Genomic DNA, 25,628 nt, shown 5'->3' with positions numbered 1-25,628 from the left:
AGATGCTGATGAGATGATTGTGCTTATTTTAATAGTTCAATATGTTACTATTTTTAGCAGGTTAAAACAATCTGTAAAGAACCAGCTCATATGCAGAAATGCAATTCAGGTGAAACCAAAGACTCAAAACCTCAATTCTGTTTATGATTTATTTTTGTAACAGTTTTGGAAAAGTGTAGTGAGATTTACAGACAAGAAAGGAAGGGAACCTCGCAATGGTATAAATGTTATGAATATACCACTCCTTTCCATGTTTTCGAAAAGATCATATAAACATAAGCTTCGCGATACATTTTATCTCTGTAAATTTAGGTAAAGTTAACCAAAGGTGGCATCTTGTCTTTTAGGTGATTGCAATGTGTTTTTGCATGTGGTGCTTTGTTTATTTGTCTAGGAATTAATAAATGTTAATTAGCCTTTCCTCAAGTGTTGGTCCAGGGGCCCATAACATCAGCTTGTGCTACCAGATAACCCATGGTGTTTAACTGTCAGCCTAATATGCTTGTCATATAGATCAGTGAATACATAAAATGTCAAATCCATCCATAGTCAGTCCAAACGAAAATAAAATGAATAGCAGATGGAAACCAGAAGGAAAAAAAAATACCATACATAGAAGAAATGCACAAAAGAAATTCTGATTAAGGCATTTATTAGGAGAAAAGCTTATATATATCACTGTAAGAAATTTGAGTTAACAAGCTCCGAATGTCAACATTCTAACAAATTTTCTGGAATGGCTCAGTGTTCACAATTTGGCTAATGGTCAGTTAAGTTAAAGTAATGGAGGGCGGATCTCTTCTCACTAAGCTGATGTAACTTAATTACGTTTTCTAGTCTTGTTAGTGCTGGATGTCAAATCATTTATATCAACCTGAAGACAGAAATAGGAAGACTCAGATCCAAAAAGATTCTCTAGAATTGCTAAAAAAAGCATTTATTTTCAACTTTTAAGGACTGACCATGGAAGATCTACAGCCATTTGTATAGTTGGTTTCAACCTGATCTAGTCCCGATAAACATCATTAACAAGGGTGCGGACCACTCAGCTATGCAGTGGACTGCCTTCTGGTGGTAGGAGGCAATAAACTTGACTTTCCCACGCATTCTCAATCTTTCCCTTATATTGTATTCACATGTTCTTAACCTGTTTTCATTATTCGCATCTGCTTGGCTTTTATCCTTATTTCAGATTATAAGGTACATTGGTAAGTCATATCTAATTATGTCGTTTGTAATCATAACTAGGATTTATATTTAAAAATCAATATTCATCAGATTATTCATATATTCATATGTGTGGAGGCATACATCTATATTTATATGAAGGATCAAATACCTCACTTCTATACATAATTATCTGTATCCTTGGGGTCTTTGGGGAAATGTATTTGTTTTACTTTCTACCCCAATGTCTAACACAGGGCCTGGAATACAGTGGAAACTTAAAAATAGCTAAATAGAAAAACAGAAGTAAACTACTGGTGGTGGGAGATCCAAACTAAAATATTCAAGTTCAGAAGGAATGTGTTAAGATATTCAACATTATCCTTTATTAAATTAAAAATTCACAGTAAAAACTCAAGGGCAATTGTTAAAACTGTAAAATAAAATGTATGAATCTTAAACATGTAGCAAGATTTAAAATGAAAGAAACAAACAAGAACGAAAAAAAAATTTCAATCCAAAAACAGCAAGAACCATAGAAAAAGGATTAATAGAAAACAAAGTTAGTAATGCCTTAATACACAACTGTTAAATGAGTGAATGGTAGCAAGAATTAATGAATTATTACAATTCTGAGCCTTTCCTCAGCAATTTAAAATGCACTTTTGCTAGGCAAATATTCATAGCATTGATGGGAACCCCAAGATTTCATCTGCTATACTCTAAACCTGCCTTCTAAATCAAAAATCATTGTAGATATATCAAATGTAAAATATGTTAAATCCACAAGATAAATCCAAGACTTCTATAGAGAAGGAAATTCCCCACCTGTCTCCTACTAATCTATCTATTATCTATCTATGTATCTATGTATCTGTCTATCTATCTGTCTATTTAATTGATCAGTGGAAGATGAACATATTTGCCTAGCACAACATGAGATGCATAGCAGATACTCAATACCTGTGGACTGACTGATTTGGGTTATCATTGACACACACAGAAATTAGGCTAAGTCAAATTGTGAATTAGTTTTATGATTTATAAATGAGCAATGAGCCTGTCTTAGGCACATACCATTGCAAAAATAAACAATTTAAATAAATTAGGCACCATCAAATTCTCTGACCCTTGCCACATCTTGACACAAAGCCTACTTGTTTTTCATCTGGACTGTCAGACAGGCAATGTGGAAAGGGGTGTTCTCAGGGTTTGCCTTGCTTGCACACCAAATTATCTGCCTAAGTGAAAAGAAGTACGTGTAAGGTCTTATCAAAGGGATTACACTTCGGAAACAGTTTTCCCTGCAGCTCTTTCCCTAAAGTGAGCAGCCCTATTCTAGGATCTAACCAGTGGAGTCTCTGCTCCCAGGCTGCCCTCCCTGAGCCGTTAGCGACGGCACAGAACCCGTGAATGAGGAACTGGTGTGCAATGAACAGCATATGCTGGTAACAGCTGTCTTTTATTACACATTATCTAATATGAGAAATCTAGGTTTAGCAATTTGGCAGGCCTGCAAACTCCACAGTCAGTTATGACAGCTGAGTACACAAGTCCCCTTAACCCCTTGCAAGCCACTAACATAAAGATGCCTGGGGCTGAGTTGATGATATCTCTTCTTTTGTTTTTAGTCAGACGACTTCATGATCAAGCATTGATATTCAAGGCATCATGTTTCCTGCTATCCAGTGATTCACAATGTCCCTTTTTAGCGGGAAACCAAGACTACTTCATCTGTCAGTTTGCAAAAAATCGTGATAATCTGCAGTGCAGCCAGATAGGCTGCCTGGCTCAAAGGAGCTGAAAGGTCAATACTGTGGCCACTTCTGTTGTTAAGTAAGATTGTCACTTCCTGGTCCCCACTCCGTGTACGCATTTCCTGACAGTGTTGGGGAAGGCGGAAGAGATACTTATTCAGAGGTGAGGTTTTCTTCAATTTTGTTGTTTGTTTCCAAAGTCCCCAAATCATGTCCTCTTCTTCCCTCCCAGTCCCCTGCCTCACTCTCCCCAGTTCTTTCATGAATACAGCTTTTTTTCTTTTCCGTCTACATCAGGATTCTTAGGATAGCAGGGCTGCACAGATGATCCTAAGACACAGCAAAATCAAGGAGCTGAACTCCATTGCTTAACTTGTAAGTGCCTTTAAGGAACCTAAAGCAGGTTGCAGCTTCCCGGGGAAGTCTCATTGTGAGCTCAGGACCTTCTTTTCCCAGAAAAATTGTTGGGGATTGACTCCTGGCACGCCACAATATGGATTAGAGAATGCTTTTCAAATTCTTTTTGGTGAAATAAACACAGTTTTCTACCTAAAAGTACTCATTAAATTAGCAAAATACCTTATTGTAGTTAGGAGCACTTAGGAGTTTGGGTAACAGATGGGTATATGACCAGAAATAATGTGAACGCTCCTGAAGGGCAGATTCCATCCCAGAAATACATGCATGACAGACTTGAACACAATATTCTGTACCTGAACTTTTAAGTATTATTACCCTTCCAGAAATTGTCTATTTAGTAAGACAGTTAACCCTTGAACCACATGAGTTTGAACTGTGCAGTTCCACTTATATGGATTTTTTTTTCAGTAAATACTGTAAATGTATTTTCTCTTCCTTAAGATTCTCTTAATATTTTCTTTCCTCTAGCTTACTTTAGTATAAGAATATAGTACATAATACATAGAACATAGAACAAAATATGTGTTAATTGACTGATTATGTTATCATTAAGGCTACCAATCAACAGTAGGCTACTAGTAGTTGTTTTGGAGGAATCAAAATTTATCCATGGATTTTTGACTGCATGGAGTGTCAGCATGCTTAACCCTTGTATTGTTCAAGGGTCAACGGTAATTTGATAACCAAAAGGAAATCAGGCAAAGAGAGTCAGTTTCTGTTACCACTGATGCACATTCAAGCTTCTCACCAGTCAGGTCCCTAGTCTTATTACACCATTTGGTAAAAACTTTTCCAAGAGCAACCTACTGCCCTTGGGAGAGTGGGCAGTAAGATACAACCACTAGTCCTTGGGCATTACAAGATTTATAAAGACTATACTTATTTCCCCCCAGTATTTTATAGTATTTTATAGTATCTTATAGTATTTTCTATTGCAGGTTTTTTAAATTCTAAAACTATGTGCAGAAGAAGGAGCTGTACTGGGATGTCTGTCACCTCCTACATATACAGGTATTAAGATAATATGCTCACACAGAAATCTGTTTTTAAATAATTCTGAGTGTGAACACCCAAATGATTCTGAAGATTAATCTGAAACTACAGGCTCATTCAGATACAGCTTTGCAGAAACCAAAGCCAACAATAATGAGAAGTATGAATTTTTGACGTCAGCCCTGAAAGGGTTGAAAATAACAGTGGGCAGAGAAACACCTGCTCATGTGGTTGCCTCACAGAGATCTGGTTGCATGTGATGCATTCGGTGCCAAATGAGTGATTATTCTCTAAAAACCAGTTAAAAGAAATGAACATCCATTTGGAAAATTGCAAAATGTTGGGAAAAACTTGCCATCGATTTTCATTGACGATAATTGTATAGAATCAGAAGTATCACAAAAAAGGGGTTTCATTTTGCCTTTTTTTTTCTTAAAGTAATTCTCACAACAGTAAGAAAAAAGTTGTTTGAATAGGAGGAGTCTACCGTAGGGAAGGCTATGAGAAAAGTGGGAAGAGAAGACCTAGAAAAGATGAGAATATTCAAATAAATTAATTGGTGTGGGAATGTGTGTATATATATGTGTGTGTATATATATATATATATATATATTATCATGCACAGGTACACACACACACACACACACACATACACACACACACGTGTGTATGTGTGTGTGTGTGCATTTCATATGCCTAAAGCCTTCTCATTATCTTCTTCCAATAACCTCCTGCTGGTTGCCTTTTTTCAGTTCATGCTATCTTCCCTTGGACTTAAAAACCAGATGCCACTCCTGTGTCTTCATTGCCTTTCATATTGACATCTTTGAGTCTCCTCTCCATTCCCTCCTTTTCCTCTTTCTCCAACTACTGCAAAAGTTGCTCCCTCACCATAGTCTCTACCCACTTACTGACATACCACATTTCTAGAATAAGGTTCCTGAAACCTGCTACAGCTCAAACCCGCTCAGTGGTTCCCTGTGCTGGACAAATTACTGCTTCCTTAGAGGAAATGTCCAAGTGTTTCATAAAGTAGCCCAGCTCTGAGGCCTCCCCTCACCTCCCACGCAGACATCAGTTCTTCTGACCCAATAATGTGCTGTTACTGAAACATGTCCTAGAGGTCCCAAGATCTGTGCCTCAGCATTAATTACTCCCTTGTTCTGAAATACCCTTCAATATCTGGAATATCTCTCCAAGGTTGTATCCAAAGACATGTACTTGGATCCAAGCATCAAGCATGTATGATTTTTACTTTGTATAATTTTTATTCATTCTGCCTACTTAAAAAAAAATTGTAAACACAATAAGGGCAGGAAATGTATTCTTCTCATCTCTGTACCTCCTGCACTGCTCTATATCTGAAAGCTGAATAAAGATTTTGGTACTTTCCAGAGGTGCTTTATTTTCAGACCAGTAATAAATTGATAGACATGTTCATCATTATATTAAACTTAATGTCATAAAAGCAGTTTGGGATTGAAAAAGATTGATGATCCAAACCATGACAAATTATGGCTATATCTTCATCGTGAAAAATACCAAGGACTCGGCTATATACATCACTGAGAGAAGAACACAGCTCTCCCACTATGCTCTGTCTAATCCTGAAATTGAAGGCTTAAACAGAGCACATGAGGTACAGGCAAGGTTTAAGGGCAAAAATTCATGCTTTAAAGCAATTCTAGATATTTTCTGTGCAAGTGCTATATCTACATTCACATATATATTGGGGGCATTGTAGCAAGTTATATATAAGTAAAGAGGGTTACAGTTTTAATTTTTTTTTTTTACAAATTGGAAGTCAAACAATAAAATAATTCACAATAAATTCGGGTTGGGCATCGGTTTTTTCAACTCAGTTTTCCTCACTAGAGAAATACATTACAGTAAAAATAATAGTATAAATATTGAGCATATACTACATGTCAATCTCTGTGTTAAGCACTGCACATTTCCTCACTTAAGCAGCAGAAAAGTCCCACAGGATGGTTCTATTATCTTCATTTTAGAAAAAAGAAATCTGAATCTTAGAGATTCTTGCTCAAGATCCCACCGCTATTAAGTGGCCGAGTGATATTCAATCAGGCACTCACTTATCCAACAAAAGTCTTACTTCTCAACAGCATGAGATATGTGTCCATGCCTCAAAGCTGAAGATAACGTAGTCCACAAAATTTGTCCTCAACAAAAAGCACTCTCAATTAATTACAACCTGAAATGACTATCAGACACTGGGAGTGAGGCTGGGAATGAAAGAATCAATGGGAGACATACAGGGTAAAAATCAATAATTCTCAAATGGGTCATGTCTATATTCAGCATCTTCAGGTCTGATGTACCAAATGATTTTCGTTATACCTGAACACCTCTCCAAATGAGAAAAAACAACCTTCTTTTAAATTTTGCCTTGAAAAATAAGTTTTAGTATGGTCTTAAATCTTTGAACTAGTACACGAGGTCTCTGAGCTCTTAACCTTCTTCCTTGCCCATAATCTTAGTAATTAATTCCAAAGCTTCCAAAATAACATTTTTAGTATGAAGTCAGACAAATGCATCGATCTGGTCTCAAGAGAACATAAACACTCTAGAAGGTACACGTAGCAATCATACCTGCTTTCGTCCCCGAGGCAAAGTAGCCACAGTGTCTGCCAGCATTTGAATCCTTCTATTATCATCCATCGAAAAGCTGCCTGGTAGCATGGGATAAGAGCTATATGCTGGACCAGAGCAGTAGTCCACCAAATTCCCATTGCTGCTCTGTTGCACGAGCCTTTGTAAAGACATTGTGAAGAAAGGTTACTTCAGCTGGCACATAGCTGAATGGCCTTGCAGGATGGGGGAAGCTAAAAGTATAACACTTTGACAAGTAATGAGAAGTAGCAAAGCAGAAAGAACCCATGTGACTTCTGTGGTTTGAGGTACTTGTTACACAAACCCTATCTTTCAGTTCACTCCCATTTCTCAGTGCTTTTTTTCTTTGAACCCCTGGAAGAACTTAAAGCTAGTTTTTACCATTAAAAAAGAACCGACTTATTTTTTTCTTTTTCTCCTTCAAGCAGCCAGAACTCTTATGCGTTCATGTTCTACGACAAGTTGTGCTCAAAACACCATCTGCCTTTTTTTTTTTCTGAAGGGAAGAAAGAAAAACTTCCCCAAGTTCTGCCATTTGTTTCCCATCCATTTTCCTACTTAATACGAGCTATGTAAAAGCCAGCATGTGCGAACATTCAGTTCTCATGAATATAAGCAAAAATTACAGGGTCCGGTCACAATGTTCTCTCGCAAAGTCCTTGTAATGTACTTTCCCCAAAGTACACTGTAGCTCATTAATGTTTATCAAAAAGACATTACATCTGCCATTTGGACTGTGACCATTCAGTATTCTCCTGGTTGCCCTTCTATTATTTCGCCCTGGCTAAAATTATCCATCATCTTTACAAGGAACAAGGGGAGGGGAAGACCAGACCATTTAGAGCACCAAGTTGGCCATATCTTAGAGTAGACTTTGAAGCAGCATCAGCTAGTGGTCCCAGGGGAGAAATGAAGAGGGCAGGGAGGTAATAGGCAAACCAAGGTGGCACAAGAATATTGCCAGTGGTCCCTGCATGTGAATATGGGCCAAGAGCACCATCATGAAGTACTCAATATCACAGGTGCTTTTTTTGGCAGGTGTTGGGGACATGCAGTTTTCAGAGAACTGGTTTCAGAGGAGGAACAGGGGACACAAGTAGAAGGAAGAATCAAAACAAAAATCAAAAAGAGAAGTTTTACATAGTCGAACAAGTCAACTGTGATTTTCAAAATCATCTTGAAGGTGACTAGTAGAATTTAAAAGTATTAGAAAGTCTTTGAATTACAATGGAAGTCAAGGTGAATTCAGCTCAAGCGGAACCTGCCAAATGTAAAAATAATAAAATCTTCTGAGGTAACCTTGCTTCCAGAGATGGAGCCACCTCAGGAATTTTTAAAGCCCTATCACAGCATGACTCATTACTATTGGAATTGGGTTATGACTTGAACAAAATGATGTCTCCGAAAACATATAAAGATCCAAATCAGGGATTACAAACACATAGGCCTTCAGGGGCCAGGTGGGTAAAATAATATAACATAAATGCGTAAAACAAAAGGGAGTGGTAGAGACTTTGGCAACTAAAGAATATGTCAATTATAAAGACATTTGTGTAACATGTTTGTGTTTGTGGACACAGAGAGAAAAAGAGAGAGAGAGACTGATTTTAAAAACATCTCCAGGCTATGAGGTACATGACTTAAATCAACATTATTAAGGACAGCAGTCCACCCATCTCCTAGGAATTTAATAAAGTAGCATAATATTTTAATATTTCAAAGTACCAAATGGAAATTATAGACTTGCCTGATGTTAGGCCACATAAACCAAATGACAAACAAATTTTAGAGAAGGTTGTTAAAATTGTATGGATTTAGTGTGTTATACTGATCTTAAGCTAGTAGAAATTATGGAAGCCTAATTTTTAATTAAGAAACTGGCAAACAAATTATTTTTACTTAATTTGCAAAATGTGCTTAATAAGTAGAATCTTTCACATCATCAGGTATATGGCTGCAAAATCAGAGTCAAAGGTAGACCTGATATTCAGTCAGTACCTACCAGCATAATCACATTTGGTACATATTTATAACCCGGTCTATTTTGATTGGTCAGTTCACTGTTCTGGTTGTCAGGACCTGTGTCATACAAGTTATTAAAATTTTCAAATAACATCCCTGATCAAAAGTATGCTTTGTGATAAAATGTAAGGTAACACTATTCCTTTCACACAAATGTGACTTCCAGCCTCAAACACTTGACTCACGAAGGTGTTCTACTATTTACAAGTTCTTTTTTCTGCAGAATTTACCTTAGGACAATTATAATAGCTGAACTCTCTTTTCCTTCATCCTTTCACTTATTTTATAAAGGTGATTCTGAAAATAAATCAGATCAAGCTATGTACATACTCAAAAGATTTCAGGAGTACCTCATTGTCCATAAAATAAAATTTTAAAAAAAGAACTCCAAGTTCTTATCTAACTTTATGCTCTGAAATTTCATATCACATTTTTCAGCACTTTCTTTTTAGACTTAACATATTATGCTTAGATTATAGTTAATTGTACACAAGTCTGTTTCTACAGTGTCTAATTTCCTCTAATTACCTTTGGACCAAGGACCATCTCTTATCTTTAAATTGTATACTCATTTCCTACACATAAATAGTATTCAACAAATGTTTGTTAATAAAAAGAAGAGGGTAGAGCAGTAGATATTTGACAAAATGAATTGAACCATATTGTTTTAAAGCATCAAGGAAGAAAAACTAAATCGTAGAAAATTTTTGTGCCATGGACCCATACTCTAAAGTGTTATAATCCTCTCTAGGGGGTGATGGGAGTGATGAAGACAGAATCTCTTTTAAATTTGTCTACCATGTATTCCAAAAACTAGTAGCTCATTATTATGTGTGTGGGAGTGAGGGTGAGGGTAGGGGTGGGGGAGGGGGTGGATATTCTTATCTGGGGCATTCTGTTCATAAATAAGCAAGTACTATTCTAATTAATTAATTTTTAGTACAAATTAGATGAACACTGAGGAGTTGAAACATGGAGAAGATTTGATGGAAGCAGGTGAGAGGGGTATGCCTAGAGTATGAAACATAGCAAGAAAGGTAGGAGAGTCTAAAAGACAACTTTGGCCAACTTTATAATCATCCACAAGACTCTTAGACAGCTGTTAGAAGGCAGACAGCAACGTTTCCAATGCCAAACTATTTAGATTCAAATACGGGTTCTGCCACTTCAATGGCATTATGACCCTATGAAAATCACTTAATCTCTCTGCTGTGGAGTGAACTGTGTCCCTCAAAAGTCATACGCCAAAGCCCTAAATCCCAATGTGACTACATTTGGAGATTGGGTCTATAAGGTAATTAAGGTTAAGTGAAACCACAGGGAGGGGCCATGATCCAATAGGATTAGTGTCCTTACAAGAGACACTAGAGAGCTAGTGTGCTCGATCACTAGCTCGACAGAGACTCACTCTCTGTCTCTCTGCTATCTGAGGACACAGCAAGAAAAGGCTGCCTGCAAACCAGCAAGAGGGCTCTCACTATGAACCCAATTGGGTAGCATCTTGATCTTGGACTTCCCAGCCTCCATAACTATAAGAAAATAACTGTATGTTGTTTAAGCCATTCAGTCTGTGTTATTTGTCACGATGGTATTATGGTATTCAGCTGAGTTGACTAATATACTCTCTAAACCTCAGCTTTGACATATCTAAAACAAAAATATGTAGCGAGGGATAGATAAAATAGTCCACGCATAGCACTTGGTACAATAAACTAATACTATGGGGGTTTGTTTTAAGTAATAAGAATTCAAAAGGAAAAACTTTAAAGAAAATGACTTTCATTCTGTATGAACTGCCCTATCTATTACCATATGTTCATAAATGCAACAAGGATGCTCTCATCCACCCCAGAGTAGTCTAAAGGCTAGAATACATGTGAAGATCTTTGCTATAACGTACCAAGGTATGCTTGCAAAGCATTGTCAGAGCCATGGTCTGAAGTTTCTGGATTACCATTAGCCCAACTCATCTATTCATTAGGGTAGATGCAGAGTGAGTGGTTGCTCAATAAATAAGGAACCATCTGTATCCTTCTGATTTTAAGATAGTTGTTGAGTTTTTTGTTTGTTTTATTTTGGCTATTTGCCTTTATTTGCACAAGAACCCTTTATTTGGCTTCCTGGAATATTACAGGGTTTAGTTTTGTTTTGTTTTGTTTTGTTGGTTTGTTTATTCACTTTATTTTGGCTTTTGCCTTTATTGGCACAGGGAGCCTTTATTTGGCTACCTAGACTGATGGAGATTACCTAGGTTAAAGCCACGTAAATAGTATTTGAATATTTTATGTTTGAATTTATAGAAAGTAAATATAATTTGGTAAGGTTACTCTCACATATGAGAGCCCACTACCTGTGACAACTGCTTTGTCCAATTCTTACCTTATTTGAGTGATTGGGCTGGTGAACAGGTGTCTCCATTTCCCCAAACACTCAATGTGGGTTATTGGGATTCTGAGAGCATTTCCCAAAAAGAAGTAGTCTCCTTCAGAAAAAGCTAAAGTAAAACTCTACAATCAGGACTGGATCTGAAAATTAGTCAGCTCAGGAAAGGGAAATCAAAGAAACAGAGGACATAAAGTCCCTGTATTAGAAATCTTAATGTGAATGCAAACTAAACATTAGCTTAGAGTTGTGCCATGCATATTTAAAACAGCACACATACACACAAAATTTTAAACCTAATAAACTAATAGTTAACAATAAATCATATCCATTATGTTTTTAATACAAGCAAACAATTTTCTGAACTACTAAAGTTTAATCCAATCACACCAGGAAACTATGAATAGATTATAATATCACCCAAGAGATTAAGCTACTAAATTTATCTGGGGCCTTAAATAGATTATCTAGAGCAGTTTTGCATGAATCCGCTTAGTATGGTATTTTCAAGCCTTTTTTTAAATGTGAAAGTAAATATTTTGATACATTCATTTTGTGCACTTATCACATAGAAACATCATTAGCTGCATTTTTAAAAAATTTCACTTACTTTTTTATCTACTGTGGGTTCGGGGAGAGTACTGGTAGACATATGAAAGAGATGGATCTCTAAGAGGGTCCATGTTGAAGGTTTAAAGTAATAGGTGGGCTCCTTGGAGACAATCTGGATGTGAATAGGTTGTTAAAAGGGCCTTTGTCTGTGGACTTGTCAATGTATTTACACAAAATGCCCTGCAGGTACAGAGGCATTGTTTGAGTCTTTAGGAGACAATCCCTGCACTAATTTAAAAACTGTACTCCTTAGAATGTTAGGAGATCCTTTGAGTTACCTGGGGAAGAGGAGGAGAAAGAAGAAGGAAGGCATGAGAGGAGGATTTTGAGATTTCGAGCCATGGATTGAACCACAGTAGCTCTGCTTTTAATTGCTTTATATTATATTGTATTCCTCCACATACCACATGGTTTCCTTGAACTACAAGGTAAAAGATGAATCAAAACAACAGGCTTATAGAAGAGAGAAAAGAATCAACAAACACTGTGTGAAGAACAACAGCCTACCAAGTCCCTCTATAGGAAAGCGTCACCAATGAGTTCCCCAGTCTCCACAGACATGGCTCCCGTTTGGAGGGATAAAACCTTAATAGGAAAAACTCTCTTTAAGCATAAACACAAAGTAACTAGTATAATCAGTAGTCAAAGGATCCCTAATTCTGGATTCGTCTAAAACTCTTTTAAAGCAACCTTTCTTCATGAATTTATTAAGACAAAAGTGGAAAGAGTTTAACTGAACTGAAGCACATTTTCACTCTACGATAATTATTTTATGTTATGGAGATGACTTGCACAGAAAGATTGAGGCTCTAATTGAAATATGATTGGTTTGCCACTTATTACCAGAGTATTTTATTTACTTTGCTTAAGGACTATTGTCTTACAAAAAAAGAAAGTAGCTATTTTCTTTTAAAGTTACTTGATTAGTAAAGACTTAGGAATATGTCCAACCATATAAAGATCGAGAAATATATTTTTACTATAACAGCCATAAAATAAATAAATAATATCAGCCAAGCCTACTAAAAATAAATTTAATAAAGCAAGTTGTTTCCACTTGAATATAGGGGAACTTATTGAAATGAGTTCATTCAAATCCATTTAAGTAAAAAAGCAGGATCTTAAACATTTGGACAATAAAATAAAATACTTATCAATAAGTTATATGTATGTGTGTGAGAGAGAAGAGACAAAGACAGATGAAGTAGAAATCATGAATAGACCAAAAATTATAGAAAAAAATGGAGGAAGTAGTCAAAAGTCTATCGTTTAAAAAGTCATGAGAGATCCAGGTGATTTATAACATTTAGGTGTTATATCAAATTTTTAAGATAGGGACAAGTCTTATATTAATTATCCACAGCATAAAACAAGATGAAGCTAATTAATCTGATCTTAAATTAGATATAGAAGGTGAAAAGGAAGGAAGGAAGGAAGGAAGGAAGGAAGGAAGGAAGGAGAAGGAGGGAAGAAATTAAGACAATCTCACTTATTAATTCTGACACAAATGTCTTAATTTAAATACCAAATTGTGTCCATGATTATATTAAAAATAATGCCTCTCAACCAAGTAGGGTGTATCCAAGGAATACAGGGTGGTTCAACATTAGAATATAAAATATTGGCACAAATTAATAAATTTTGGGATGAAAGAAGAAATTCAATGCAATAGATGCCAAAGCTATGAAGACATCTTTGCTTTGAAAAATCCCAAGTAAGCTAGGGATAGAAGGAAAACTTTATTAATATAATGAAGGGTATCTTCCAGAAACACCCACCAAATATCATCCTTAAAGTTGAAATGTGTTTCCATTATAGGAGAAGGAAGGCGGTGTTGACAATAACCCTCACCACTTGTCACTGTTTTATTCCACATCATAGATAGGAGGTATAGAATTTGTAGAGAAAGAGACAAAATTGTGAGGTTTGTTGGTGATATGGTTACATACCTAGAATATCCAAGACAATCCACTGAAGAACAGACTTAGTAAGAAAGTTTTCCTAAGTATAGGATTCAGTGGACACATATAAAAAAAGTTAAATTTCTCAAACAGCAGCAATAGATGATAAGGACTTGTAATAATGAGGAAAAGGAACACTATCAAAATAACCCAAAAGTCATAAAAAAGGAAGGAACCTACTTAGCATTTTTAAGATTTTTGTAGAACATTATAAAGTCCAGACTAAGGGAAAAAAATGCCATGTTTCCATGAAAAGAGTCCTTCTTTTAAAAGATGTTTATTATCCCCAAATATTCTAAATTATTAATGTACTGCTAGTCAAAATACCCACAGGTTTTATTCATTTGCTTGTTTGTTTATAAAATTTGAAATACATTCTTACACTCATCTGAAAAATAAAGTGCACAAGACTGTCCAAGAATAATTTGAAAATAAAAATGGTAAAGGATAGAAGTGAGGATGAATATTGAGAAAATTACCCTATTTTGGTGTCAAAAAATATTATAAGACTTAGAACTGTATTATCAAGTATAATAAGTCAATAAAAAGAATATTGTCAAATGAATAGAGAATTCCAAAACATATCTAGGTCCAATCCATGGTACTTGTTTGGAAAAAAATTAAGTTATAATCTCTTACTACAATATAATAACAGATTCCAGATGGCTTAAGGAGTTAAATATAAATGTTTGTGTGTGGTATATATATATATATATATATATATATATATATATTGCAGAAAACATAGAATATTTTAGTAAGATTAGGTTGGAAAGGATTTTCTTAACAATACATAAAAATCAAGAGAGCATTAACAACCTAAAGATTAAAAACTTCTGTTCAATAAAAGCAATATATACATAGGTTAAAGCTCAGTGACAGATAGCAAGAAATTATTTGTAATACACACTTGATTAAAGGACATAATATATAAAGAGTTCTTAAAATTATACTTTTCATAAAAGCATTTTGAAATGAGCAAAGGCTATGAGCAGATTATTTATAGAAGAAATAGTAATCATCAATACATTTATTAAAGGATGTTCAAACTTATTAGCAATCAGGAAAGTAAAACTTGAACCAACAGTTAGATACTAATTTTTGTCCACCAAATGAACAAAAAATAAAAATTGATATTTATTGCATGCATACTTGGAATTCTACTTTTAAGAATTTTCCCTACAGAAGCACTCTTACATGTACAGAAAACAGTACAAGAATTTTTCTTGTGGCATTAATTGGAAGTGTGAAAAATTGGAGTTTAAATGTATATTAATTGAGACATGGCTAAATAATTTATGATAATTTAAGTCAGTATAATACTCTGTACCCATTAGAAGGTATAAAATAAACAGTTAGATGCATAAAGATCTTTAAGACAAAGTAGGGGAAAAGGTAGAACAAAATGGATAATATGATCCCATTTATGCTTTCTTCTGAAAGAAAGATCATGTATGTATACATACACTAACATGCATAGACATAAAAAAGACTACACAAATATATGTTAACCTGATAATGGTGATTACCTTTAAAGAAGGAGTTGTGGATAAAAGAGGGAAAGGATGTGAAGGAAGGTATTCAAAAATTATTTCATATATGGTTTGAATCTTTTATAAGTACACATTCATATATTATTTGGTTAACTTAAAAAATACTAATAATTCACAGATAATTTTTTAAAGCCAATCACATTTTTTTGATAAAAATATATTATGACTTTATAGGTCCTCATACTTCTGTTCATGCTTACTAATGAGAATTGTCGGTCTATCCACTGGATGTTTGGTGTTTGTTTACAGTGTAAGATTTTATTTTTTTAATGGGATTTTTTTCATCCCTGTAGGTAATTATTTCATATTTCTTAATTATTTTCTTCTAACCAAGTAAAATGCCTCTTGAAAAAGGACTGCTGAAAGTCTCCACAAAATAATATAGGAAAGGAGAGTAACACAATCATGGGCCACTAATTTTTATGGAGGTAAAGGGCATTGGTTTGTCCTATTGAAATCCACTGTTTTTCAAAGCAGTTCTCAACTGCCTAATTCAGTTCTCCTTTGTCATTTATTACCCCTACCCTTCATCACCACACACACACAGAGTTCCATTTCAAAATTCAAGTCTTTTATCAAAATCTAAGATAAACAAGTGACGGCACTCCTTCCACTTCCCTTACCTAATACCCTGTGTCACCCTCAGTGATCAGCTCTTACTTAACTTGCCCAATGGGTCTGGGCAGTGTCACCTCATAGAATTAGGAAGGGCTTCAGGGCTTTAGAAGGTAACTTCTTAGAAAGCGAGAAACCTGTTTGGGACTGGAATTTTGTGTAAATACTTGGAACAACAAAACACCCACGTGAGATCTAGGTGATTTCCCCCTGGCCTTTGAATCAAATCCAAACTCTTTAGCCTGTTGTTTGAGGTCCTGACTGTTCCAGTAGATCTGATGACTTCAAATTATACCACATCCTGGTCATGCTGGCCTTCCTGCTAACCCTTCAACAGAAAGCAGTTCCTCCTCAGGGCTTTTGTACTCACTGATCCCTCTGCCCAAAACACTGCTCCCCCATGTCTTGTTCTCTCTCTCCCTCTCTCTCTCTCCCTCTCTCTCTCTCTCTCTCTCTCTCTCTCTCCCCTCTACCTCTCTCCTCTACCTCTCTTTCACTATCTCTCTTCAAATCTCATCTCAAATATTACCTGCTAGAGCGTCCCAACTCTTCCCAACTGAATGGATAAAGGTGTTAAACTAGCCACACCCACATGGAACAACTCTGGAGAGAGCTTTCACCTTGGAGTTCCTGGAATAGGTCCCCCTCCAACTTGCTCATCACCCAGAGCTGCCTGGGCTGTTTCTGCCACTTGTAATGGGACTTGCCTTTGACAAAGTAAGAGGATCAGCAGAGAATGGTCAATGGAAAACAACCAGTGGAATGCTCCTCACCTTCTCCAATTTTGTTTTTGGATTCTAGAAAAGTGTGTGTGTGTGTGTGTGTGTGTGTGTGTGTGTGTGTGTGTGTGTATGTGTGCGCGCATGTGCTTGTGCAGCAGAAAACATTATAAAAGAGCAATAAGGTAACTGATTCGAATATCAGAATCCTCTATTGTATTTCTATCCCTGTCTACTTAAAATTTTTAAAAAGACACGAAATCTCAATTTCTTTTAATTCAAATGTAATACAGATAAAAATAGTACATTGGTAATTTCTATATATCCATAACCTAGCACAGAACCTGTCTGACACTGGGCTTCAATAAATAGTTTTTAACTTTACTGAATTAAAATTAAAAAGTCAAATAAAGATACAACACAAGTAGTAAGGGTCTTCAGTAATGAATAGAATAAATTATATGTAGAACTGACCATGCATATATAAACATCCTTGAAATCAGAAGAATGTCTTAGCTGAATTTACATAATTTTAGCCAGAAGGAACCTCAGGGTCCTCTCATCTAACTTCCTTAATTTTCAGGTGAAAGAACTATCTATGGCCTAGAAATTGTAACAGTTTTGCCATAGAGACAGTAATTTAATGGCAGAGCTATGACTAGACTACTTGTTCTCCTTCAATTAAATTCTACAAGTATTTACTGAGTATATATTCATAGTAACAAGTAGTCAATGTGCTAAAAGTATTTAATCTCATAAAACCATGAGAATAGTATTATATTTATCATCGTTTTCCAGATGAGGGTACTGAGGCTAACATATTTGCCTAACGTTACACGGCTAATTCCTAGGACAGCCAAGATTAAAATCCCCATTATCCATCTCCAAGGATGACAAGTTTAACCACTGTGCAACATTTCTGTAATTGTTCTAATACTATGGATGAACCCTGCCCTCATAGAGATCAGAATCCAGCAGGGAAGATAGAGAGAGAGAAAAGAAAGTCTCAGTATAGTAACAATTAAAACAAAGATTCTAACAAATACTCTGGGTTTACCAAAGAAGGGACAAAGTATTTTCTCTTCTGTAGCTCAGCTCATACCCCTAAGAAGTTTACAATCCAGAAAAAACTGATAATGATCTACATAAAGTTAACCATAATAAAAAGAAGAATGCCAATTATTGCTTTCTATTTGTTAAGGCTTGAATTGTGTCTCCTCAAAAATATGTTGAAGTCCTAACCTCTGGTACCTGTGAGCTTAACTGTATTTGGAAACAGGGCCTTTGTAGATGTAATCAAGTTAAGATGAGGTCTTAGAGTGGGGCCTAGTCCAACATTATGACTGGTGTCCTTATAAGAAGTGCAAAGTGCCATGTTGAAGACAGACACACAGGAAGAACACAATGTGAGGACAGAACAGATTTGGGATTGTAAACTTTACTAATGCAAACCAAGAAACATCAAAGATCAGTGGCCACCACCAAGCAAAGAAGGATTCTACCCAGGACCTCAGAGGGGGCAGGGTCCTGCTAACATGCTTGATTTCAGACTTCTGGCCTCTAGAACTGTGAGGAGAAAAATTCTGTTGTTTTAAGCCACTAAGTTTGTGGTAATTTGTCCCAGCAGCCCTAGGAAACCCATACACAAAGCATTATTCCTTACATTTAGAGATATTATGACAATAATAAAAGTGGAATGTGCTGTCAATCTCAAGAACAAGTGATTATTCAGCACCTCTTTGGTCTGGATAATGACTGAAAACACAGTGGAAGTTCTTTGAAATAACAAGGATTGAAATTTTATATCCAAATATATGACAACCAATTGTGCTGGATTTAGAATCAGTGATACTTTCTCTTCAGCCAAGCACTGTGAACATTCTACTTTAATACTAATAAGCGGAGGGGAGGGGCAAAAAGTTGTGAAATGAATTATTTAATTTAAGATAGTTGGACAGCTGGCCTAGTTCCCAAAACAGAAGCCTGGAGAAATTGCCATAAAGTCCGGACTCTGAGTTGCCAGAGGCAGCCAGCTAGGCTAAGTGCTCCCTCCTCACAAGTGGAAAAATACTGAAGCCACTGCCTCCCTGGGGCAAGCACCAGACCACGTGGTCCAGCCATTGTGAACTGGAGAATGGCTCATTTCTCTTGTTAGATGAAAATCCTACTTAGGGGTACTGATTTCCAGTGTTGGGCAAACCCATCATTTCCCATATATGTGTCCATTTACATCTCTGATTGGAAACAGTGGATTGTTGAGATAAGACCAGTGAAAAGAAGAGAAGGTTGAGTAAAAGCAGCAATGATCTAGACTCCAGAAGGTCGTGTTTCCTTCCCTAGCTCTACCACCTACCAGCCCTAGGGCTTTAACAAGGTCAGTGCCAGTTTGGGGTATGTTTCCCAATATACCCAATGCAGGGAAAAATGCCACATCATTATGAAGATCAAAATAAATGACATCGAAATTGAAAAACGTCTTTGAGAATATAAAGTCTTATGAAAATTTAAGGGTTTTTAAATTCCCACACACACAACCTATACTCTTCTGGTGCCATGTTTCTAAAGACCATTATAATCCAATTCCACTATATACATGAAAACACTGGTGACATAGTGTTCTAAATCCAGAGAATACTATAATTTCAGCTACAGAATAAATTTCAGACTCCTTCCCATGGTTTGCAGCACCTCCCCTGGCCTGTGCCCAGCATTTTTATACCTTCATATCCCTATGTGTGCGCCCTTACATGTGTACTGCTTGTGAAAGGGGTAAGGTCAACTGGTTCAGCTTGGGCAAGTCAGTTAACTATCTGTGCTTCGTTGTCTTCAGCAGCAAAACAGGACCAACTATACTACATATCAAGTAAAACATAACAGTACTCAGCACACAGTGATTGCTCAATAAATGTTTCTTGTAATCATTATTATGATTGCTCATAGTCTGTTCTCGAGCTACCCTGGACTGCTGCGTTCCTTGAATACACGTGGTTCTTTCCAACCTCTTACCTTTGTCCATAACACATTGTTCCCCTGGATTTACCTACTCCACCTCTATCTATAGGTCTATAGATCTATCTATCTATAGATCTATCTATACACATTCTCCCCAGTCTAACTTAAATATCACATCCTTCATGAAGCGTTGCCTGATATCCCTAAGCAGATATGAGCGTCACCTCCCCAGAGCATCCAACGTACATCTGGGGGATCTCTCTTATGATAAATCACATTTTGCCTTGTTAAAATTATGTGTACCTGTCTTTTTTTTCTTAATAAATTGTGAACTCACCTACCCCACTCCCACTCCAAGACAGAATTATTTTCTCATTCGTCTTTGTATCCCTCTAGCACTTGGAAGAATGACTTTCTCATAAAAGCTGTTCAGTAAGCATTTGATGAATACATTCATAATCTGCCCAAAGCTCTGGCAGTTGATTTATTCTCTCAGTGATTCTTAACTTTGGGCAATGTAGCTATTTGATGAATAATATTTACTGTGTTTTTAATATTTAAATGTAATTTATGTTTACTGGATTTATTGGCTTAATTATAATGAGTATGAAATAATTTGAAGCTTGAAAGGAAAGCCTAATACAATAATAATCTACATTTTATACTTTATTTGTTTGATGATAAGGTGCCATCAGTTGCAATATACACCACTAATTTATTAACTACTTTTCAAGAAAAACTTCCACATTAAATGTGCCCACAGATGGTAAGAGGCATTCTAATTTCAGAAATGTAAAGTGCAAAGAAGATGTGTGTCAGAATTGAAGAAGTGCAGTTAGGGCTCTCGGCTCCCAAACTAGTCCACTCCGTGCCCCAACATGTACACACATGAAACTGGACTCACACACCCAGTCATGTAAGGCAGAATGCAACCTCCCATCTCATTTGTCTCAGACTTCTCTTTCTCTATTGAACCGAACCTCATGTTTTGTTACTTCTGCCTCTAGAATGTCCAACATCTGTCTCCTCCTTTCTACGACCACCTGCATCTTCCAAGCTAAGGCCCCGGGTTCAGCCCTCAACACAGCACAATAGCAGGGAACTCGTCTCTCTACATACAGTCTCCCCAGCCTAATTCTTCCATCTAATCATGTCATACTCCATGCCTACCAAATTAAATTTAAACTTCTTAGCCTTGCATTCACCGTCACCCACAATCTAGTTTATACCAAACTTTCCAGTCTTAACTTTTAATCTAAATAAATTGATTTAGAGGCCTCAAGATGTAATAGCCTTCCTCGTGAGAATATACCTAGCATTGCCATACCTCTACATCATTGTTTGAACTGTTGCATCTTCCTAAAACCCCCTTCCCATTTCCATTCACTGAAATTCCCTTCATTGTTAACAGCTTGAGCTCCGATGCTACTTCCTTTGTGAAGCATTCCTTGATGACAGCAGCCAGAATGTCTCATTACCTCTACTAAACTCCTATACAAATTAGTATTTGTCCCACTCATACAGTCCTTGACACATCACTGTATATCCTAGTTATTTATTGCATGGCCACGCTTCTATTAGGATGCCAACCCATATATATATATATATAATGACTCCCACCACTTCCTGACTTAGAGAAAGTCAGTTTTCAGTTTACTAGCTGGCTTTTAGAGTAGATTTTTTTAAATACATGCTTTTAAAATAAGTCTTTCTAAAATGTAGAGATAACACAAGCAATGGTGTTCATTACAATTAACTTTGATTTGTGTGTGTGTGTGTGTATATATATATATATATATATATATATATATATATATATATATATATGTATTTGTCACCCTCATAGGCTTCAACAACATGTTGGCTTAGTAAAAAATATATGTCGAATAAATAAATATGATTTTTGGAGCAGATATTTCAATTGATTGGATGTCACATGGAGGTTTCTGAGCAACATAGAGGGAGTCAAAGAAGACAAAATTACTGATATTAAGAATTTTGTTTCAAGTTACTTCACGTGCTCATTCACTGGGACACTCAGCAAGGTGGTGGAGAAACACTGGGCCTGTTTAGGGGTGCACTGGAAGGAAAACTAGCCATTGCCCCTGATCAATTTGTTTTGTGCAGAATAACTAGAACAAGTACAAAGTGGAAATGATAAAATGTTAAATATTCTTGGGGATGGGGAGGGGGAGCACTAGAGTGCACACAATCACCAAAATACCTGTGCTTTAAGTTAGCAGTGTCGGAGAAAGGAGTCATTATCATTTTACAGGAAAGAGAGAAGGAAGGGAAACTGCCATTTTACAGGAAGGGGACAGGAAACATTTTATGTCTTTCCTTCTGGTGGTACAACTTGAACAGATAAGCTCTGTAACAAGGAGAATTTCAGCACCACCCGGTGTTCTCCATAACACTGGAGAAAATGAAAATGACTTCTGTATGAGAGATGTCTCTGGAGAGAGACAGTAATCACTGGCCAGGACTGATGAAAATGCTCACTACAAACTTAAAGAAGCCCACTGATCATGCCTAAGCACTGGAAGGAAAGCATCAACTGCTTCCCAGGGCAGGTGTGGAGTAATGAGAAACAGAGACAGGAAAATACAGCACTGGCATCTAACCACAAGCTAAGGAACTAAACAAAGGAAAAGCCAGATTGTATCGATCTGTTGCTCCTGTCTCTGATACAATATTCAACTCCATTATCAGCATGGAGGACAATATTTTCACTGCCTGGGAAGCAGATTGTTAACATTCCCTAGTCTTTCTCATGCTACTGTATTTCATCTTCCTGAATAATAGCAATCATAAGGCAAAGTGTGTTTGTGTCACATATTTTGTCTCACTCATGCACCTGGCAAAATATGCTGTGCATATTATATACTGATACATAACCAAATAGGGAGTGTTTCCTTCTCTCTTCACTCCAGAAAACAGGCCCAAGGGATGACTCCCAGAAACAGGGGCTTCAAGGTGTTTTTTTTGCCAGGCTATAGACTCCCACCTTCCCTTGACTTACAGTCAGTTTACTAGCTGGCTTTTAAAGTAGATTTTAAAAAATAGATGCTCTTAAAATAAGTCTTTCTAAAATGTAGGGATAACACGAGCAATGGTGTTCACTACAGTTAACTTTAATTTCTATTTCAATTACCACTAACCGATGACTTTATTATACATGTGCCTCTGAATTTTTCAAAAACAATTCCCTTAAAGAATAAATAGTTCACAAGAGCATGGCACTATAGATTTGTCACTCTCCACTGTATCCCTTGCTCACTGATCACTATCTTTTACTTAATTGTTTAGCTGTTGGAACATGGTTCACTCTCCCAAGCAATTGGAAAACCAAAACCAGCTCAATCAGTGAACACCCCAGGAAAACAGTGTACTTGTATGGAATGTTTAGGGACACACTGGGAGGTAAAAATAGCTTTTGTCATTTTCAAGTGAACCACCTTGGCTTTGTGTAAATTTCCCTTTTCCTCCACATTTGAAATGTGATTTCCCTGAGGGTAGGAATCATGTCATGGAATCTTTGGACGTCATGGGACTTAAAAGATCATCTAGTCCTTGCTGAACAAGCCCTGAGGCCCTTTTGGTCATCCTTCAGGTGAGTAGTAGTTAATTATTTACCTGATTCCATGGGCTCCTTAAGGATTTAGGCACAGAAAGGAATGCAATTCTGTGTTATTTTGCTTTTAAGTACTGGTAGTCACTTAATTTTATTTACTTATAACTGTTTTACTTTTTCTTCATCTTTTTTCCACTTTTTTGCAAAAATCCTAACAAGATTTACAAAGAAACACACAAAATTGGCATTCAAACCAAATTTAAAAAAAATATATGTAGGGCAGCCTGAGAGGAAACCAGTGAACTCCCCAGAAGAAATTGTACTTGGCATTGATTTTTTTATTTACATTCTTGCTTTTCTCTTTTTACAGCTGGTATTTGAACACTGCTAAGAATAAGCAAGACACAATGGGCTTTGCAAAGGGAAGGAAAGAAAGATAAGCATTGAACCCAAATGCCAACATCGTAGATTGAATAAATGTCCTTAAATTCTGTGTTTTATTCCAAGTTGCAAAAATGCTTTATTTATTTATTTATTTTCTTACCAAGACAAACTCTGTACTTTTTTTCTCATTCTATATTCCTGCTATAGGAGAAGTCATCATAATGCTTGAGCAGAGGAACCTTAATAAGCACCCAATATAATGCCTTCATTTTCCTGATATGGACAATTTGACACCAAGAACTGAGGCACCTTGCCTGGAGACATGTGATCATTGGGAGGAGCTGCAGAATGAGGCAGAGGCCTTCTACTTCCCAGACCAGTGCTCTTCCTGCTGCACCACACTACCTTCTACTGGAAGATCACCATCAGAACCCATTTTGCTTTTTTCTCATCTTTTCTCATAAATTCAGACTTCTACACTTTCAATCATTTTTATGGTCTTCCAACTAAGCTCTAAAATTTCGATATGGCATAAGATAACAGGTAAATATATATCTATATCTATATCTATCTATCTATTTATCTATCTATACATGTAACATGTGGACTTTAAAATTACAGAATTTGGCATTTGTAAACTAGCTTACACATCAACAAAGTTACTCTTTGCTTATCTGTCCTAACCTATGAAGTGTTGCACCAACAGACCCCCTCCCATAGCTTTTTACTACATAAACAGATGATTCTTCCCCTTAAGACAAGGTGAAAAAAAAACAAAGTTCCCACCCAGAAAATAACGTTAACCCCAAATTATCAAATTCTAAAGTTTCAGCAGATATAACACCAGAAATAGGTTATGGGCAATTCTAAGTCTCTCTTACCTAGTGAGTATTATCCCCAATACCTGCCACCCCAGTCTTAATCAGTGGTAGTGGTCTCAGAACTATTTGTCTCAATTGGCCATTTATGTGTAATGGTAAAAGGCTGGTTAATGATTACGATGCATTGTAAAACCTTCAGAAGGAAAAGGTAACAGGTAACTTTTTAATAAAACTTAAAATAATCAGTTTATTTGTTCATAGTGGTATCAAAAATACCAGCTCTCTAGCCTTACTATTTTTCTATTCCTCCTAGTAAAAATGATTCTTTGCTACTATTTTCTGACTTAAGACCAAATTCTCATACATATTCCTGTTTTTGCTCTTTTCCTACTCCTTTTCATTGCTACAGATCAGAATGCTAAAATGCTAAGATTTCTGAAGCCTGACACAAGAATCATTTAGTACTCAATCCTGCTGCCTACTGCTTGTCATCCATCCATCAAGTCAAAATGAATATGGAGGAACGGATTTCACAGTCTTGGCAGGACAAATTTTTTAAAGACTCTGACTGATTTACAACATTTTACCAAATTGCTAGAAATATATTCTGACAAGAAAAAAATCCTCAATACTAAAACATAATTGTGTAAAGCAAAAAAAAAAAAAAAAGATTTTATCATTTAGGTATCTACAAAAACTCTGAGATAAAACAACACTACATGGAATACTTGGGACAATCCCCTTCACCTGCTCTATTCTACAGAGAAGGAATTTAGGTAGAATCAGGGTATTTGATTTTCTCAAGAACACACAAAAAATATTCAAAACATATCAAATGAAATAAATTGATTCCAAAACAAAATTACTCTTGGCAAAGGGTGGAGGGAATGGTTCTTTAAATCACTTTACCAGTAATTTATAATTGAATACTTAGGAGAGATATATTGTCTGTCCTCAAGTATTCAATCTCATGTATATGAAAACATTCAAGTTGAAGGGCTAAAAGTGTCCTTTTATTAAAAGTTGTCACAGGAGTATCTCTACCTGGTCCTTGAGTTTTTT

At 36.2% G+C, this 25,628-nt stretch overlaps 1 protein-coding gene and 1 long non-coding RNA gene across 6 annotated transcripts in view; one reads left to right on the top strand and one right to left on the bottom strand.

The window, feature by feature from the left end:
- Positions 1-25,628, bottom strand: part of CYTIP (cytohesin 1 interacting protein) — a 68,624-nt gene that overhangs the window by 19,880 nt on the left and 23,116 nt on the right. For 2 of the 4 annotated variants that reach the window (XM_019636869.1, XM_019636870.1), the window contains exon 3: positions 6,951-7,110. The exons of 1 other annotated variant lie outside the window; for it this stretch is intronic. In XM_019636869.1, the coding sequence (XP_019492414.1) occupies positions 6,951-7,040 (90 nt within the window). In that variant the 5' untranslated portion in view covers positions 7,041-7,110. Of the gene's footprint in view, positions 1-6,950; positions 7,213-25,628 lie in introns of those variants that run through there. One more of the 4 variants, XM_019636868.1, reaches the window with a different exon arrangement.
- On the top strand, positions 1,746-25,148 carry LOC109379872 (uncharacterized). Of its 2 annotated transcripts, XR_002123297.1 has the most exons (4): positions 1,746-3,299; positions 4,283-4,355; positions 23,953-24,288; positions 24,976-25,148. It is a non-coding gene; the product is annotated as an uncharacterized LOC109379872 (long non-coding RNA). The 2 variants fall into 2 exon arrangements; XR_002123296.1 differs by having other exon boundaries at positions 1,746-4,355.

This window comes from Hipposideros armiger, unplaced genomic scaffold, assembly GCF_001890085.2.
Source record: "Hipposideros armiger isolate ML-2016 unplaced genomic scaffold, ASM189008v1 scaffold_30, whole genome shotgun sequence".
Classification (NCBI taxonomy): domain Eukaryota; kingdom Metazoa; phylum Chordata; class Mammalia; order Chiroptera; family Hipposideridae; genus Hipposideros; species Hipposideros armiger.
Note: the sequence above shows the minus strand (reverse complement) of the source record. Positions and strands in the feature narration are given on the sequence as shown.